This window comes from Oncorhynchus gorbuscha, linkage group LG23 (assembly GCF_021184085.1).
Source record: "Oncorhynchus gorbuscha isolate QuinsamMale2020 ecotype Even-year linkage group LG23, OgorEven_v1.0, whole genome shotgun sequence".
NCBI lineage: Eukaryota > Metazoa > Chordata > Actinopteri > Salmoniformes > Salmonidae > Oncorhynchus > Oncorhynchus gorbuscha.
Window position 1 is genome coordinate 56,344,493 of NC_060195.1, and position 16,039 is coordinate 56,360,531.

General features: G+C 49.3%; 2 protein-coding genes across 2 annotated transcripts in view; one reads left to right on the plus strand and one right to left on the minus strand.

The window, feature by feature from the left end:
- LOC124010864 (transmembrane protein 198-B-like) overlaps positions 1 to 1,898 on the plus strand; it is a 19,821-nt gene extending 17,923 nt beyond the window's left edge. Inside the window, exon 6 of the mRNA XM_046323598.1 lies at positions 1 to 1,898. This exon is cut by the window's left edge and continues 662 nt beyond it. The gene's annotated coding sequence lies outside the window, so the exon portion shown is untranslated.
- Positions 1,899 to 2,020: 122 nt separating this feature from the next.
- Positions 2,021 to 12,739, minus strand: LOC124010862 (desmin-like). Its single transcript, XM_046323596.1, has 9 exons — positions 11,943 to 12,739; positions 8,136 to 8,196; positions 7,662 to 7,757; positions 6,538 to 6,699; positions 6,215 to 6,340; positions 5,726 to 5,946; positions 3,292 to 3,335; positions 2,905 to 2,993; positions 2,021 to 2,575 (listed from the first exon to the last, which is right to left on the minus strand). Exons 1-9 carry the CDS (start codon positions 12,554 to 12,556, stop codon positions 2,534 to 2,536), a joined length of 1,455 nt encoding a protein of 484 aa, XP_046179552.1. The 5' UTR covers positions 12,557 to 12,739; the 3' UTR covers positions 2,021 to 2,533.
- Positions 12,740 to 16,039: the final 3,300 nt, after the last annotated feature.

The following is a 16,039-nucleotide window of genomic DNA, read 5'->3' on the forward strand; positions in this document are numbered from 1 at the left end:
CCTCTCTCTTCAGGATTTTGAAAAGATTTTAAAGTGTGTCTACTGCTCGGCAGTCTTAATTCCTCAAATCGTTCCCTGTCGTCGACAGGCAGTTCCTTTTGTACTGCATTTCTACGGTTCCATCCTTCTATGGAGTTGGGACCTTCTGATGAGAACTGACTAGTAATAAACACCCATGCTCTGTGCCATGCTCTGTGCCATGCTCTGTGCCATGCTCTGTGCCATGCCAGCCCAACAACAGATCACCTCCTGGGAAGGAGAAGAATATGTGTCTTTTTAGAGGAAGCATTATGCATTCTTGGTGCTGGACGATATCCGTCTTTGGAAAGCAGGTTGAACTCCCCCTTCTTTAACGGAAGTTGGGAGATCCAGTGGATTTATGGGTGCCTTGTGATTGCCCTTACTTGGACTGTACCATTCAGCGGTGGGATAGGGGTTATCGGCAGTGGTCACTGAATGAGACATGTGAGAGACTATATGATAACATGCTATATTATTATAGTGACAGACAACAAAGTTGTTGCAATAGGAATGAGGGTAGGCCTATGTCTAGCAGAGGAGCAACAGTGAACCAATCAGGGAGCAAGCAAGGAAACAGTGGATGGCGATTGGTCTAACCTGCCCGGGGCTCTACCAAAAGGAGCACTACAGGAAGTCAGCACAGGGTCAGTAAGGGGTCAATAAAGAGTTCAAAACAGAAAGGGGTCAGAATAAACGATCGACCAATACAACGAGAGTATTGACCAATCCCCATCCACTCTACAGAGAGGACCATTCAGGTCACAGAGGATAGCCTAACAAAGAACCCCTACATAATGTGCATTAGTGTTCTGAATATGGGCCAAAACATTCATTCTGTCTGTAGTGTATCAGTAAATGACCGGACGTCTATGGTTTATTATTGTCTTTGACTCAGACTGTGATGATATAATACAGGCTTGATGATGATATTATTAGGATTGCCCCCATTGGGCTGTGGGGTCAGGACATGGTATAAGAATCAAAGTTCCTTTCCCAGAATCTTCCAGGGGAAACCTACCTGGCTTGCATGACTCAGTGGTTCCTTCCTGTTCCTGTCCCCCTCTCTTATGTCTCCCGTGGCATTGTCCTCCTCACCTCACCAGACAATGGTTCCTATCCCCTTCTAGCCTGATCGCCCCACATCTAACAACCACGTGCATAGTTCGTAACACTTCTCATGAATGGCTTCTTAATAATGCATTATAAGCACATGTATAATGCCTTATGAGCTATGTATAATGACCTATAATGCATAGAGATTAAATTGATATTCATGAGCACTTATTATGCGCTTATTGTACATTATGAAGAGCGCATTCATAGGAAGTGTTAGTAAATTAGCCTGAGTGCCAGTCTTGTTTAAGCCATCATGTCAAATCCTTGCCACTCAATGTCTTGTCAAACATGCTTTAGCATGACAATGAGTGACAAGGATTTGGCTTGGTAGCACAAGCAGATCTGGGACCAGGCTATGACAGAGATGGCGGAACAGCACAAACAGTAGAGATGTGTAACTCCTCACAGTCTCCCTCCCTGCATTCTTCTGACCTTCTGTCTTGTACATAAACAACACTGTTACAGTACTTTTTTCCTTGTATTTCTCGCTTTAATTGGATTGTTTTCGTTTTTCTCATGGGTTTATTTTAGGATACTCGATTTTTATTTATACGAAATGTGTCCTTTCTGAAGTACTGTATGTATATGTATTTATCAGGTAATTTATTGACATCTTTCGACTTCAGGAGTGCAGCCTCATAAATGTAGGCTGGTGATATTCCATGCTTCTTATTAAAAGTATAAATATTATTATTATTATTATTATTATTATTAAAGCATGTGTTTTTAAGGGCCTATATATGATAAACAAAGTGATTCTACAATGTCTTTGGCTGTTAATTCAACACACACACACACACACACACACACACACACACACACACACACACACACACAGAGAGAACATGATAGACTGGTACAGAGACTGGCAGACTGAATCTGGTGACTGTGTGTCGCTGTTAGTTTTATTTGTTAACCAACCTATAGGCCCACCATTCAGAACAGCATAAGCGATTGTCAGCCTCACTCTCATTCCATATTCCCTCTTTCCATCTTTCATTTTGTCTCCCCTTCTCACCTGTTTCACCCCCCACCCCACATCTCATTTTCCCTAGATGCATCTCTCCCTTCTCACCTCTGTCTCTCTGTCCATTGAGAACCCTCCTCATACTAACGTCAGCCTTGTGATAGAACGTACAGTATCATATATATATATATAGTCAGAAATATAGGGGAAACGGTGCACATAAATGTAGTAGGAAGTTACAAACAGGTCGGCTCGTACTTGAAGTCACCCAGCTTTTTGACCATTTAACTCGAGGGAACGACCTTTGTGTCTTTAAAACACTTAACTTCTTTCAAATAAGAACAGCTAAGGGCCACCAGGGTGAGTTGTTAAAATCCTTTTCATTTCGTCTTATTGTCTTCCCGCGGTCTTCATCTCTTCTGCTGTCTGTTACATGATATCCTGCTGGTGCTGTGTTGACTCAGAGACCACCTATAGGGGGAGACAAAGGAGACATTTACTGCATCTCGAGGAAAATAAAGCTGGAGATTGGTGTATCAGAAGTGAGATAACAAGCCTGTTATACTATTAGGAAAGATACAGTTGCAAGGTAAAGCTACAATGTGTGTTGATAGAACAGTATGGCTTGTGAGAACTTAAGTCGGGTGGAACGGAAACCTTCGGTGGATTTACATTGTTGTCAGCGGGAGGAGAGGAGTTTTAGATTTTCTCTCAAATACAAGTCTGGGTGTGTTAGTGCGCTATCTCTAGGTTCACACTACAAACAGGTGTGTCTCTGTCAGGGTGTGTGTGTGTGTTACCTCTCCGTCGCGGGTCTCGATGGTCTTGATAAGGACACTTTTCTTTGAGTGTGACTCAGCAACGCGATGATGATGCTCTGGGCTCGTTTCTGTCCAGACAGACAATCGTATAATTAAATATTCATCTGGTTTACAACAACACTGTTAACCTTTTTAATTTTGCGTCACCCATTAAAATCAATGAATGAATGGTTCTATTTATGCATCAGCAGTGAGGGGTCAAGTGAGGATCATTTGAAGTTTCATCCTGTCACTTTCGATTTCTGCTGAAGTAAACTGCAAAAGACTTAGCTACTTGTATCAATTGTGCCCTCTTGTGGCGTGATGCTGTAACTCATCTATTTTGCAGCAGTTTTTGACAAATGCATAGTGTGTGTGTGTTCTTACCACGGAAAGTCATGGTGGAATAGTTCTGTATGGGCAGGGAAATCCTACAGAGGGAGAGAAGGGGGATGTCAGTTTTTAGCAGTGATGCCAAATACCATTGTCATACAAGATAATCCATCACCTCTCTGTCCTCAGCAGTCTCCTCCTTTCTCCTCACTCTATTCCTTCAGCCCTCCTTCAACCCCCTGCCACTGTCTTCTCTTTCTTTCCCCTATCTCCTGCCCTCCTCTATCGCTCCATCTCTCCTGCCCTCTATCGCTCCATCTCTCCTGCCCTCCTCTATCGCTCCATCTCTCCTGCCCTCCTCTATCGCTCCATCTCTCCTGCCCTCCTCTATCGCTCCATCTCTCCTGCCCTCCTCTATCGCTCCATCTCTCCTGCCCTCCTCTATCGCTCCATCTCTCCTGCCCTCCTCTATCGCTCCATCTCTCCTGCCCTCCTCCCCCTCCATCTCTCCTGCCCTCCTCTATCGCTCCATCTCTCCTGCCCTCCTCTATCGCTCCATCTCTCCTGCCCTCCTCTCCTGCCCTCCTCTATCGCTCCATCTCTCCTGCCCCCTCCTCGCTCCATCGCTCCATCTCTCCTGCCCTCCTCCCCCTCCATCTCTCCTGCCCTCCTCTATCGCTCCATCTCTCCTGCCCTCCTCTATCGCTCCATCTCTCCTGCCCTCCATCTCTCCTGCCCTCCTCTATCGCTCCATCTCTCCTGCCCTCCTCTATCGCTCCATCTCTCCTGCCCTCCTCTATCGCTCCATCTCTCCTGCCCTCCTCTATCGCTCCATCTCTCCTGCCCTCCTCTATCGCTCCATCTCTCCTGCCCTCCTCCCCCTCCATCTCTCCTGCCCTCCTCTATCGCTCCATCTCTCCTGCCCTCCTCTATCGCTCCATCTCTCCTGCCCTCCTCCCCCTCCATCTCTCCTGCCCTCTATCGCTCCATCTCTCCTGCCCTCCTCTATCGCTCCATCTCTCCTGCCCTCCTCTATCGCTCCATCTCTCCTCCCTCCTCTATCGCTCCATCTCTCCTGCCCTCCTATCGCTCCATCTCTCCTGCCCTCCCCTCCTCTCTCCTGCCCTCCATCTCTCCTGCCCTCCTCCCCCTCCATCTCTCCTGCCCTCCTCTATCGCTCCATCTCTCCTGCCCTCCTCTATCGCTCCATCTCTCCTGCCCTCCTCCCCCTCCATCTCTCCTGCCCTCCCTATCGCTCCATCTGCCCTCCTCCATCTCTCCTGCCCTCCCTCCATCTCTCCTGCCCTCCCTATCGCTCCATCTCTCCTGCCCTCCTCCCCCTCCATCGCTCCTGCCCTGCCCTCCCTCCTCCATCTCTCCTGCCCTCTATCTCCATCTCTCCTCTATCTCCATCTCTCCTGCCCTCCTCTATCTCCATCTCTCCTGCCCTCCTCCCCTCCATCTCTCCATCTCTCCTACCCTCCTATCTCTCCCTGCCCTCTCTATCTCTCCTGCCCTCCTCTATCCCTTCCACATCTATCCCTTCCTCTCTCCTGCTCTCCTCTATCGCTCCATCTCTCCTGCCCTCCTCTATCGCTCCATCTCTCCTGCCCTCCTCTATCGCTCCATCTCTCCTGCCCTCCTCTATCGCTCCATCTCTCCTGCCCTCCTCCCCCTCCATCTCTCCTGCCCTCCTCTATCGCTCCATCTCTCCTGCCCTCCTCTATCGCTCCATCTCTCCTGCCCTCCTCCCCCTCCATCTCTCCTGCCCTCTATCGCTCCATCTCTCCTGCCCTCCTCTATCGCTCCATCTCTCCTGCCCTCCTCTATCGCTCCATCTCTCCTGCCCTCCTATCGCTCCATCTCTCCTGCCCTCCTCTATCGCTCCATCTCTCCTGCCCTCCTCCCCCTCCATCTCTCCTGCCCTCTCTATCGCTCCATCTCTCCTGCCCTCCTCTATCGCTCCATCTCTCCTGCCCTCCTCCCCCTCCATCTCTCCTGCCCTCCTATCGCTCCATCTCTCCTGCCCTCCTCCCCCTCCATCTCTCCTGCCCTCCTCTATTGCTCCATCTCTCCTGCCCTCCTCCCCCTCCATCTCTCCTGCCCTCCTCTATCGCTCCATCTCTCCTGCCCTCCTCCCCCTCCATCTCTCCTGCCCTCCTCCCCTCCATCTCTCCTGCCCTCCTCCCCTCCATCTCTCCTGCCCTCCTCCCCCTCCATCTCTCCTGCCCTCCTCCCCCTCCATCTCTCCTGCCCTCCTCCCCCTCCATCTCTGCTGCCCTCTATCTCTCTCTCTCCTCCTCTATCTCTCCATCTCTCCTACCCTCCTATCTCTCCAATCTCTCTATCTCTCCTGCCCTCCTCTATCCCTTCCACCTCTATCCCTTCCTCTCTCCTGCCCTCCTCTATTCCTCTGTCACCCCCACCCCCCCAATTGAACCTACTCTCCTCTCCTCATTCCTCTCCCTCCTCTTCTCCCTCCTCATACCTGCTCTCCTCTCCCTCCAGCAGTTTCCTGTAGGTTGCTATCTCTACGTCCAGGGCCATCTTGACGTTGAGCAGGTCCTGGTACTCTCTCAGGTGCCTGGCCATCTCATCCTTCATGTTGGCGATCTCGGCCTCCAGACGGGAGATGGTGTCCTGGAACCCGCCGGCCTCCCGCCCGTGGCGCTCCTCCATCTCTCTCATCTGCCTCATCAGAGACTCGTTCTGCCGGGAGGGAGAGGGGGTTAGGGGGAGGATGGGAGAGTGGTAGGAGGAGGGTGGGGGGGGGGGTGGAGGAGTTGAGAGGGTGGAAGAGGGGAGGGGGAGAGAAATTAGAGAAAGAGATTGACATGGAGAAGTGTGCCTTCATGTTTCTTGGAAGTGAACTTGCAGCCCAGGCAAAGACAAAGTGAAGAAAATGAGAAGGAGAGGAATGAAAGTGTGGTGGTATGACTTATGAAAGAACAGAAGGATTTCAGACTGAGAGACTTACGGTGCCTTTGAGTGAGTCAATCTCACAGGTGTAGGACTGGAGCTGGTGTCTGAACTCCATGGTCTCCATCTTGGCCTGCTTCAGAGCCTCGTTGTTCTTGTTCACCGCCTGGTTCAGGTCTGTCACCTACAGGAAGTACATCACTTTGTCTGACATCACAGTAATTGCGCCCCCCCCCCCCCCAGAGCGCCAGATACATTTTCTTGTAAATCAAAGGTTTTGATTGATCTCTCTCACTTTCTCTATTCTCTATCAATCTCCCAATTCCCTCCCTCCCCCCTCTCTCCCCCTTCCTCTCTGCCCCCCCCCCCCCCCCCAATCACCTTAGACTTGTACCACTCCTCGGCCTCCGAGATGTTCTTGGCGGCGATGCCCTCGTATTGGGCCCTGATGTCCCTGAGGGCAGCTGTCAGGTCCGGCTTGGACATGTCCATCTGGATCTGCACCTGGGTCTCCTGCATCTGGGACTGCATCTCACGGATCTCCTGCAGGTGAGGTGGGAAGGGAGGTGGAGGTGGGGAGAGGTAGAGAGGAGGGAGGGGCGAGGTGAAGTAGAGAGGAGGGGGAGGTCGATAGGTTAAGGTTTCTGCAGATTTCTCTTCTCCATTGTCTGTTAAGAGGCACACACACACACACAAATAGTGTTGCTTCACCTTTTATAAAACAGTGTGAGTGTCTGCTAAATAGTTTGTCTGTGTTAGCTATTGGTTAACTATTTAACTATCTGCATTGATCCTTTAGACTCATCACGTACGCTGCTGCTACTGTTTATGATCTGTCACTCTACTCCTAGTTATATGTACCTATCTACCTCAATGACCTTGTTCCCCTGCATATGGACTCGGTACTGGTACCCTTGTATATACAGCCAAGTTATCCTTACTCATCGTGTATCTATTATCACGCGTTTGACTTTGCTATCATTTGAATATTTTCTTTCTCTCTACGTAGCTGGGAAGGGTCGGCAAGTCAGCATTTCACTGTTAGTCCACACCTGTTGTTTACAAAGCATGTGACACAAACCTTGATTTGATTTGGTTTGTGTGTATCCACTCCTGTCTCAGAGAGTAATGAGTCTGTTGTAGATTACACAGACCTTGTACAGCAGCCCACAGGCCCAGTGCCAACTGCCCACTGCGCCTGCAGAGATTGTGTGTGTGTGTGTGTGTGTGTGTGTGTGTGTGTGTGTGTGTGTGTGTGTGTGTGTGTGTGTGTGTGTGTGTGTTGTGTGGTGTGTGTGATGGGTCTGTTTGTGTGTGTGTGTGTGTGTGTGTGTGTGTGTGTGTGTGGTGTGTGTGATGGGTCTGTTTGTGTGTGTGTGTGTTTGTTCATTCCTACCACAGAGAGACAGACAGATGGAATGACCAATGACCAGATGCACTGACAGACAGACAGAACAACTGTAATAACACATAGCACATTAAAGTACACAGACTGAGTAACGTACCTCCTCATGAATCTTCTTGAGGAAGGCGATCTCCTCCTGTAGGGTCTCGATGCGTCTCTCCAAGTCTAGACGGGCCAGAGTGGCAGCATCAACATCCTAGAACAGGCAGACGTTAGAGGAGATGAATTCAACAGGTCTCACTGGGCAAAAACGGATTGAATTAACATTGTTCCCACGTCATTACAACCCCCCCAAAATAAATGTGATGACGTTGAATCAACGTGGAAAACTAAGGGCATTTCGTTTTTTTTTCACGCAACTTTGAACCTAAATCCGATGATATAGTGATTTATTTTAGCTGAGAAGTCAAAACAATCTTAACGTTAAACCGACTGACGTCTGTGCCCAGTGGGGTGGCAGTTCAAATGGCGATCCGGTCTACATTTCGATGAAAAGGAAGGAAAATAATAGTAGTGAGACATGAACATGTTGTCATATTCATAACCTGTGTTGATTGAATAGTGTTGGACTCACAGCTCTGAAAGCAGCCAGGTTGTTCTCTGCGTCCTCCCTCTGAAGGATCTCTTCCTGCAGCCTGGAAACACAGTCGAACAAAGAGATGGAGTGAGACCCGATCACAACTGTGTCTTTTATGTGTCCGCACCTTTTCATTTAGTATTTTTTAATTTATTTAACCTTTATCTAACTAGGCGCGTCACCTGTCTTCTAACAAGTGATTTGCCACCCGGAAATAGTTTGATATGGACTTTAAGACTGCCGTGCGGATCTAACGTGCAAATGTGGTGATAATCCAAACCCAGGCCTCATTTTGAATTCCAGCTGTAGACGCCAAGAGGCCGTACTGACAGATGGCGAGATCTGGATTGTATCGGTCTGAATACAGATGTTTTAATTCCTGGCCTTTTATAGAGTTGGACCCGTGGCGACAGGAAGGACATGCCTCTGTAAGGGCTAGAGGCTTAGACCATACCCTAATGTAAGAAGGAGGCTTAGACCATACCCTAATCTAAGAAGGAGGCTTAGACCATACCCTAATGTAAGAAGGAGGCTTAGACCATACCCTAATGTAAGAAGGAGGCGTAGACCATACCCTAATGTAAGAAGGAGGCGTAGACCATACCCTAATGTAAGAAGGAGGCTTAGACCATACCCTAATGTAAGAAGGAGGCGTAGACCATACCGTAATGTAAGAAGGAGGCGTAGACCATACCCTAATGTAAGAAGGAGGCGTAGACCATACCCTAATGTAAGAAGGAGGCTTAGACCATACCCTAATGTAAGAAGGAGGCTTAGACCATACCCTAATGTAAGAAGGAGGCGTAGACCATACCCTAATGTAAGAAGGAGGCTTAGACCATACCCTAATGTAAGAAGGAGGCGTAGACCATACCCTAATGTAAGAAGGAGGCGTAGACCATACCCTAATGTAAGAAGGAGGCTTAGACCATACCCTAATGTAAGAAGGAGGCTTAGACCATACTCTAATGTAAGAAGGAGGCTTAGACCATACCCTAATGTAAGAAGGAGGCGTAGACCATACCCTAATGTAAGAAGGAGGCTTAGACCATACCCTAATGTAAGATGGAGGCTTAGATCATACCCTAATGTAAGAAGGAGACTTAGACCATACCCTAATGTAAGAAGGAGGCTTAGACCATACACTAATGTAAGAAGGAGGCTTAGACCATACCCTAATGTTAGAAGGAGGCTGGGTCTAGTCCTTCAGAAGGAGGCTAGGTCTAGTCCTTCAGAAGGAGGCTGGGTCTAGTCCTTCAGAAGGAGGCTGGGTCTAGTCCTTCAGAAGGAGGCTGGGTCTAGTCCTTCAGAAGGAGGCTGGGTCTAGTCCTTCAGAAGGAGGCTGGGTCTAGTCCTTCAGAAGGAGGATGGGTCTAGTCCTTCAGAAGGAGGCTGGGTCTAGTCCTTCAAAAGGAGGCTGGGTCTAGTCCTTCAAAAGGAGGCTGGGTCTAGTCCTTCAGAAAGAGGCTGGGTCTAGTCCTTCAAAAGGAGGCTGGGTCTAGTCCTTCAAAAGGAGGCTGGGTCTAGTCCTTCAGAAGGAAGCTGGGTCTAGTCCTTCAGAAGGAGGCTGGGTCTAGTCCTTCAAAAGGAGGCTGGGTCTAGTCCTTCAGAAGAAGGCTGGGTCTAGTCCTTCAAAAGGAGGCTGGGTCTAGTCCTTCAGAAGGAGGCTAGGTCTAGTCCTTCAGAAGGAGGCTGGGTCTAGTCCTTCAGAAGGAGGCTGGGTCTAGTCCTTCAAAAGGAGGCTGGGTCTAGTCCTTCAGAAGGAGGCTAGGTCTAGTCCTTCAGAAGGAGGCTGGGTCTAGTCCTTCAGAAGGAGGCTGGGTCTAGTCCTTCAGAAGGAGGCTGGGTCTAGTCCTTCAGAAGGAGGCTGGGTCTAGTCCTTCAAAAGGAGGCTGGGTCTAGTCCTTCAAAAGGAGGCTGGGTCTAGTCCTTCAAAAGGAGGCTGGGTCTAGTCCTTCAAAAGGAGGCTGGGTCTAGTCCTTCAAAAGGAGGCTGGGTCTAGTCCTTCAGAAGGAGGCTGGGTCTAGTCCTTCAGAAGGAGGCTGGGTCTAGTCCTTCAGAAGGAGGCTGGGTCTAGTCCTTCAGAAGGAGGCTGGGTCTAGTCCTTCAGAAGGAGGCTGGGTCTAGTCCTTCAGAAGGAGGCTGGGTCTAGTCCTTCAAAAGGAGGCTGGGTCTAGTCCTTCAGAAGAAGGCTGGGTCTAGTCCTTCAAAAGGAGGCTGGGTCTAGTCCTTCAGAAGGAGGCTAGGTCTAGTCCTTCAGAAGGAGGCTGGGTCTAGTCCTTCAGAAGGAGGCTGGGTCTAGTCCTTCAAAAGGAGGCTGGGTCTAGTCCTTCAGAAGGAGGCTAGGTCTAGTCCTTCAGAAGGAGGCTGGGTCTAGTCCTTCAGAAGGAGGCTGGGTCTAGTCCTTCAGAAGGAGGCTGGGTCTAGTCCTTCAGAAGGAGGCTGGGTCTAGTCCTTCAAAAGGAGGCTGGGTCTAGTCCTTCAAAAGGAGGCTGGGTCTAGTCCTTCAAAAGGAGGCTGGGTCTAGTCCTTCAAAAGGAGGCTGGGTCTAGTCCTTCAAAAGGAGGCTGGGTCTAGTCCTTCAGAAGGAGGCTGGGTCTAGTCCTTCAGAAGGAGGCTGGGTCTAGTCCTTCAAAAGGAGGCTGGGTCTAGGCCTTCAGAAGGAGGCTGGGTCTAGTGCTTCAGGGGCTAGGTGGGGGATGGATCTTGTTTACTTAAAGGTCCACTGGAGTTGGGACAAGACTCTCCCACTCTGCACTTGTGTGGCTCTTTCTTTCTTCGCCAGTCTTTATTAATCGCTAGCGCTTCTCTCCTATTTCACGGGTTGAATGAGAATGCCACGGAAGATTCTGTGCTGCCGCTCGGCCCCACACATACACTGCGTATTTAATATGTCATCCAGGCCTACACTTCAACAGCAGAGGGGGCATGCTGACCACGCAGCTATGCAAATGGCAGTAAGACTATCACACATTTGATAAAACCTGAAGCGGAAACACGTCCTATTTTACTTGCAGTAAGAATCCAAATGCACAACGTCTTCAACAGCACCTCACAATCACTCCACTTGTACTGAGCGATATGACCAAGTTTAAAAATACTTGCTGTAACCACAACAAACAAACCAGCAAAACCCCAACAGCTAATCGAGAGTCACTGACTGAAATCCCAGGGGACTGTATGCATGAACCAGCCGTGATATCAGTGCTGCTTTTGGTGGCTGAAATGTCACGCTTACTTTACACTAGGATCTACACTCCTAGAGTTCTCCTCTCTCTAATCTTACCCATGATCCTCTCCTTCATCCACTCATCCACCAATCAGAAACTACACCCCTGCAGTCTAACATCAACTGAGCAATTATTCAATCAATCAAATGTATTTATAAAGATCTATTTACATCAGTAGTTTTACAGTAACTTCTAGTTGCCATATTTCTCCCCTCTTTCTCCCCCTGCTCTTCCTCAGTCTCCTACCCCCTCCTTCCCTTCCACTCCCCCTCATCCTGCTCCTCTCGCCTCTCTTCCACCCTTCTCCCCCTGCTCTTCCTCAGTCTCCTACCCCCTCCTTCCCTTCCACTCCCCCTCATCCTGCTCCTCTTGCCTCTCTTCCTCCCTTCTCCCCCTGCTCTTCCTCAGTCTCCTACCCCCTCCTTCCCTTCCACTCCCCCTCATCCTGCTCCTCTTGCCTCTCTTCCTCCCTTCTCCCCCTGCTCTTCCTCAGTCTCCTACCCCTCCTTCCCTTCCACTCCCCCTCATCCTGCTCCTCTCGCCTCTCTTCCTCCCTTCTCCCCCTCTTTCCTACCGGAGTTTGAGTTTGTCCAAGTCTTCTCCCAGGTTGTCCCTCTCCACCTCGGCACGGCTCCTCTGATTGGTCAAGGCCTCCACCTGGCGACGCAGGTCCCTCATCTCCTCTTCGTACAGGTCGGCGATGCGTGTGGGTTCACGCCCCCGCAGCCTCTCAATCTCCACCACCAACGTAGCGTTCTGCTGCTCCAGGAAGCGAACTTTCTCGATGTAGCTGGCGAAGCGGTCGTTCAGGTGCTGCAGCTCGACCTTCTCGTTGGTGCGCGTGTGGAGGAACTCCTGGTTCAGCGCGTCGGCCAGGCTGAAGTCCAGCGTCTCCCCCATCCCCGCGTAAGACCGCGATCCGTGTGCGGTTGATGACATCACAGGTCCGCCGAAGTGAGACGAGGTGCGGTAGCCGGAGTAAGAGGGTGAGGCGGAGGTCTTGGTGACTTCGTAGACCCGGGAGGAGATGTGCCCGGAGCCGCCATGTCCGAGACCGAGGCCCCCGCCCGAGCCCCGGCTACTGTAGAGGGAATGTGACATGGCAGGGCTGTACCCTGCGCCAAAGGTGCGGCGGTAGGAGGAGGAGCCAGACTGGGCCGACTGAGCAGAGGAGCGGTAGGAGCTCATGGTGGAGCAGGAGAAGGGTCTGGGCTGGAGAAGGGTCTGGGCTGGAGCAGGAGAAGGGTCTGGGCTGGAGCAGGAGAAGGGTCTGGGCTAGAGCAGGAGAAGGGTCTGGGCTGGAGCAGGAGAAGGGTCTGGGATGGCTGCTGGAGTGGACTAAAGCAGGGAGGCTGACTGAGGGACACACAGAACTCACTCTGGCTATTTGTAGTACCTACCCCCTCATAGCCCCTCCCTCAAATCCTCTATATACCCTCCCCTCTTTCCGTCTTTACTCCAATTCTTCCCTTCTCTGTCTCTCATCCCCCCTCCCTCCCTCTCCAGAATGGCCTGTCACAGGTCCTGGTGTGGGGTCTGGTATTCGGTTCAGATTGTGTTCCAGAGTGACAGGAGGGTTCTGGGAGGCTGTGTCCACCCTGACCGTCACAGCAGCCTGACTGAGCTCACAGTGGCCAGCTAGACCTCAGTTCAGCTTCTTGTCCACACCCCAGATCAACCCTAACCTTAGCCTCAACCATAACCCTAACCCTAGCTTCATGTCCACACCCCAGCTCAACCCTAATCCTTGGGTTAGAAAGGGGTCTATACTACATCACTCAAAGCAAAGCTAGGATTATATCAATGCCACTCTTTCGCTCTTTCATTTCTAAATGGGTTTGTAGAATATCATTTGTACGATTGCTGCTCTGTCTGTTGTAGTTTGATGGAGCTGATTGGTTGATTCAGAAATGCTCCAATGACTCATGTTCTTCAGAACAGTATATTAAAGGTTTACTGGATCGCTAAATACGAAAGCATAGTCATTCATCGACAGCATTTAGTACACCATACATCATATTAGTACACAATACATCATATTAGTACACAATACATCATATTAGTACACAATACATCATATTAGTACACCATACATCATATTAGTACACCATACATCATATTAGTACACCATACATCATATTAGTACACCATACATCATATTAGTACACCATACATCATATTAGTACACCATACATCATATTAGTACACAATACATCATATTAGTACACAATACATCATATTAGTACACCATACATCATTTGAAGTGCTTCCGCAGGGAAGACCTGGCTTCACTGACTTCATGACAGAACAATTTAATGATGTGGGTTTAAATGCTGCCTCATCCACACATGGTTAGGCAGAGTGTTCTTCTCGGTGCGGGACGTTAGGCCAACCTGCCTTAAAAAGGAAACGCATCCCAAAGAGGAGAGAGGTATGTGCCTGGCCTGCCCTCTCTCCTCCAAGAAAAGAGCAGGAGAGCCATCATCGTTCCTGAGCAAAACGTGGCCTAAACAAAGGGGTGCCATTAATGATGATGTCATCATAAACATCTGTCACAGCTCTCACTGGCTGACGGAAGGGGGCTTTAACTTTCTAAGGACCTCGTATGGACTATGGAAAAAGCACTTCTCAGGAGACCCCATCCTCTCATATTACCCCAGACTCTACTGACTTTTATTGAGAATTGTATGTAGGGGTGAAGTCAGAAGACATACTATCCTACTCATGCAAGACGCTTTGGGTTTGGCCCTTGAGGCTCACATTGTTCCTAGGGGCGTGTGATAAGCCATTATCTACCTAGAGAGCGGAGTGGTACTATACCACTACAGAATTATCACTGAATTATCACAGTGAATGATTGTAATGTTTGTTTATTTGTCAATTAATGATTTGTCAATTTGTCAATTATTGTTAAATCACCAAATGGTGATTTAATACGAAAATGAAATATCTATAATTAATTTGTCATTCACTCATTCACCAGTAGTATCACATAGGCACAACAACCTACCCCAGAGGCCATCACTGTTGAGCCCAATGAGTGAGTGAGGTGTGCAGTGATGGCTCCTCCCCTGCCCAGGCCTGGTGGTGTCAGAGATATATATAGATCTACCAGACTGAACACTGTGATCACAGTGGAAAAGACCCAAGCAGAGCAGTGTCTGGGCTTCCTCAACACTCAGCAGAGAGAGAGTCAACTTGACAAGACATGTAAACAAAGAGCAAAGTGTCACCTCCCTTCCTCCTTCCTTTCTTTCTACTCTCCCCCTCGTCTTCCATCCCTCGCTCTCTCTCTGCCCCCCCTCTCTCTGTCTCCCCCTCTCTCTCTCTCTATCTCTCTCTGTCTCCCCCCTCTCTCTCTCTGTATCTCTCTCTCTGTATCTCTCTCTCTCTGTATCTCTCTCTCTTCCCTCTCTCTCTCTCTCTGTCTCTCTCTCTATCTTTCTCCTCTCTCTTTCTCTCTCTCTCTCTCTGTCTCTCTCTTTCCATCCTTCTCATACTCTCTCTGACAAGGCATGTAAACAAAGACCAGTGCTCTGTCCTTCCTTATTTTCTTTCTACTCTCCTCCTCCTCTTCCATTCCTCTTTCTCTCTCTCTCTCTATCGTCCTCCGCTCTGTGCGGCCCAGCGCTATATAAGGCCGGGTGCTGCTAGGTCTGATGGTGGTGGTGTTAAATGACAAGCATGAAGACCAGCAGATGGAGACTAATATGAATGAGAAGCAGAGCAGGGCAAGACCATGTTTATGATCTCTGTGTGCCTAGTTTTCATTCCAAATGTTCAGATGTTTCCACTGTATTGGTTATTGAACTTGTTTTGAACCTGTTTGACACTTCAAACCATCAAGTAGCAGAACAAAGGAGATGGACTGGGCCAGAGAAAGCCTGGACTGGGCCAGAGAAAGCCTGGACTGGGCCAGAGAAAGCCTGGACTGGGCCAGAGAAAGCCTGGACTGGGCCAGAGAAAGCCTGGACTGGGCCAGAGAAAGCCTGGACTGAGCCAGAGAAAGCCTGGACTGGGCCAGAGAAAGCATGGACTGGGCCAGAGAAAGCCTGGACTGGGCCAGAGAAAGCATGGACTGGGCCAGAGAAAGCCTGGACTGGGCCAGAGAAAGCCTGGACTGAGCCAGAGAAAGCCTGGACTGGGCCAGAGAAAGTGCATGGGCTGCTGGATCAAGACGATCTGATCGTCCTTCCAGTTATTATTATGATTTTGGTTACAAGGCCAGGACATACGGGATATTTCAATGTTGGCCGCCACCAAGAAGGTTTTATCTCCCTTTTAAAGGCCTTTGGACTGATACTATGTGAAATATGCTACTTTTATAGAGATGGTTGAGTCGATTACAGAAAGTAGCGTGATTCTTTTTTCTTCTTTTTTTTTACCGCGGTTAAATGCTCGTTTACCATACTATTTGTATTTGTATTTATTGACGATCCCCCATTAGCTGTTGCCATGGCAGCAGCTATTCTTCCTGGGGTCCAGCAACATTAAGGCAGTTATATACAATAAGTATTACATGACATGACATTTCATAACACTTTCCACAACACATGAAGTCTGTTCCCTCAGTCCACTACACTACTACCACATATCTACAATAAAAAAATCCATGTGTACGTGTGTAGATTGTGTGTCTGTGCCTGTGTATGTGTGTCTCTTCACAGTTCC

Excerpts from the sequence above, each read along its gene's own strand:
- LOC124010862 (XM_046323596.1), bottom strand. The coding sequence starts at position 12,556 with ATGAGCTCCTACCGCTCCTCTGCTCAGTCGGCCCAGTCTGGCTCCTCC. Across the intron at positions 8,197-11,942 it reads TTGGACAAACTCAAACTCCG|GCTGCAGGAAGAGATCCTTC; the intron begins GTAGGAAAGAGG and ends CTGTGTTTCCAG. Across the intron at positions 3,336-5,725 it reads CTGGAGGGAGAGGAGAGCAG|GATTTCCCTGCCCATACAGA; the intron begins GTATGAGGAGGG and ends CTCCCTCTGTAG.